Source organism: Gracilinanus agilis, chromosome 1 (genome assembly GCF_016433145.1).
Source record: "Gracilinanus agilis isolate LMUSP501 chromosome 1, AgileGrace, whole genome shotgun sequence".
Classification (NCBI taxonomy): Eukaryota; Metazoa; Chordata; class Mammalia; order Didelphimorphia; family Didelphidae; genus Gracilinanus; species Gracilinanus agilis.
This window is the reverse complement of record NC_058130.1, coordinates 734,894,701-734,896,887: the sequence shown is the minus strand read 5'-3', so window position 1 is coordinate 734,896,887 and position 2,187 is coordinate 734,894,701. Positions and strand designations below refer to the sequence as shown.

At 57.0% G+C, this 2,187-nt stretch overlaps 1 protein-coding gene across 2 annotated transcripts in view; it reads right to left on the bottom strand.

The window, feature by feature from the left end:
* The window catches only part of BSG (basigin (Ok blood group)), a 35,417-nt gene extending 34,210 nt beyond the window's left edge, over nucleotides 1-1,207 (bottom strand). For both annotated transcript variants that reach the window (XM_044672525.1, XM_044672534.1), the window contains exon 1: nucleotides 999-1,207. In XM_044672525.1, coding sequence (XP_044528460.1) covers nucleotides 999-1,065 — 67 coding nt within the window. In that variant the 5' untranslated portion in view covers nucleotides 1,066-1,207. The remainder of the gene's footprint in view (nucleotides 1-998) is intronic.
* Between the last annotated feature and the right edge of the window lie 980 nt (nucleotides 1,208-2,187).

The following is a 2,187-nucleotide window of genomic DNA, read 5'->3' as shown; positions in this document are numbered from 1 at the left end:
TCTCCAACCCGTTCCAGCCAGACACCAAGCAAAAAACCTTCCCTTCAGCCCTCTCCTCCTCCCCCCATCTAAGACCACCGTTTGACTCCTCCCCTTCAGGTCTCTCAAAAGACTTTCTAGTCTTCCCGCCTCGGATGCCTCACACACACGGTGCCCTAAGATCTCCAGGTCCTTCCTAGACCTCAGTTCTCCCCTATGACCCCAGTTCCAAGTTACCTCTCCCTTCCCAGCCACAGCTTCAACTCCCCCAACTCATAGCCAGGTCCCCTACGGGGATCCTACCTCGTGGCCTCATTTCTCCCTACCGGTCCCCCGGACCCCTTTAGCTTTAACTCCTCCCCCCATCCCCACCTAAGGCCTGCACCTCTTCCACCAGACTCTCTTAAGCCTCAGCCCCTCAAACCCATGTCCTTTCTTCCCAGTCCCCTGAGTCTCAACCCTCAAACCCACGTCCTTCCCTCCCAATCTCCTGATCCTCAATCCCCAACAAGCACCTCTGCTCCCCCACCAGGACCCCTTGAGCCTCAATCCCCCTAGTATGCACTCCTGCCCCACCTCGAACCCTTTAGCCTCAATACCTGAGCCTGCACTCTCCCAGAGGCACCTTTAGCCTCAGCCCCCGAACCCACGTCCTTTCCCCCGATTCCCCTGTGTTTCAATCCCCAAGGCTACCCCCTTTCCCCCTCCCGGACCCCTGGAGCCTCAATCTCCAAGCCTGCACTTTCTCCCCGGATCCCCTGAACCTCATCCCCTAAACTCACGTCCTTCGCCTCCCCGGATCCCCTGAACCTCCAGTATGCACCTCTATTCCCCACCAGACCCCTGGAGCCTCAATCTCCGAACCTGCAACCTCCTCCCAGATCCCCTGAGGCCCAGTCTAGCCCCCCCCCCGGGCTACAGCTGCCCCCCCATCCCGGCCCCACCTAGGGTCCCCTCCACCCGCAACGGTCCCCAAGCCCGAGCCGCGGGGGCCTCCCGGCGGCCCCAGCTCCGCTCACCAGTTCCGGAGGCGGCCCGAGCGCAGAGCAACACAGCTGCCAGCAGCCACAGCAGCGGGGCCCCCATGTTGCGGCGTCGGTGTCTCAAGAGTCTTGCAGCTGCTGACCCACGCCTTCGCTGGCTCGCCGGGTCACTCAATCCCTCCGGGTGCCCAGCCACGGCCGCTATAAGAGCCCGCGGAAGAGAAGCTCGGGGACGCGGGCGCAGAACGCGGTGACGGAGAAAAATAAGGGGCGCCGTGCGAGAACGTGGACGCCGCCGGGCTCGCGCCCGCGCCCGCGCGACTTTTAACAACCAATCACTTTCCAGTCCAGTCCTTGGACTCCGGAGACTGGGCGAGGCCAGGGGGAGGGACGAACGGGAAGTGGGTCACGTGACGGAGGCGGAGCAGGGAGGCACGCTTCACTCGTACTTGGAGGTAGTTCTTTGTAGGTCAGGATCTGTGAGCTTGTTCTCAGCCTCCAGCTTTAGAAGCTGAACTGCATTCCTGTTATTTCACATTCATTTTACTTGTAAAGCCTCTCACCCTTCCTTCCTGAATCGGAGATCTGGAGAAAAGGCCATCAAGTTCAAATCCCTTATTTTTCAGATTTGGAAACGGGCTTGGGGAGGAGAAATAAGTAGCCCAAGGTCACGCAACTGTTAAGTGGCAAGGTCGGGATTCGAACCCAAGTGCCCTGTCTCAACCACTTCACTTCGTGGGGTGACCCACGACTTAGTCTTTGCATCCCTAGTTTGGCGCCCTATCTTTGCATTTGTTGGGTGATGTGTGCCATTCTTCCTGACCACGTGGGCTGTAACAAGCCGCGCCAAGTGCGGTCCATGGAGTTTTCTTAAGACTAAGATACCAGATGGTTTGCCATTTCCGTCTCTGGACCACCTCTGGTCGGAACTCTAATAGGACCTGTGTATCTTGGGTAAGCCAGCATAACTCATAGTGCAGCGAACTTTTGCAAGCTCTTGTACGCAACAAAGGAGTGATCCAGAAGGGGCATTTATCCAAATGTCCAGGTGATTACTGGATTCAGATGAATTGAATCTGTTCCCTCATCTCTAATCAACATCATTTAGCCTGGCATCATGATCCTCAGGGAAAGTCGAGGTTGCCACTGGATATTTTAGGTGTACCATCAGCCTACAGGAATTCTCTTACTTACAGATGGATTTTTTTCAGGGGACAATCTGCAA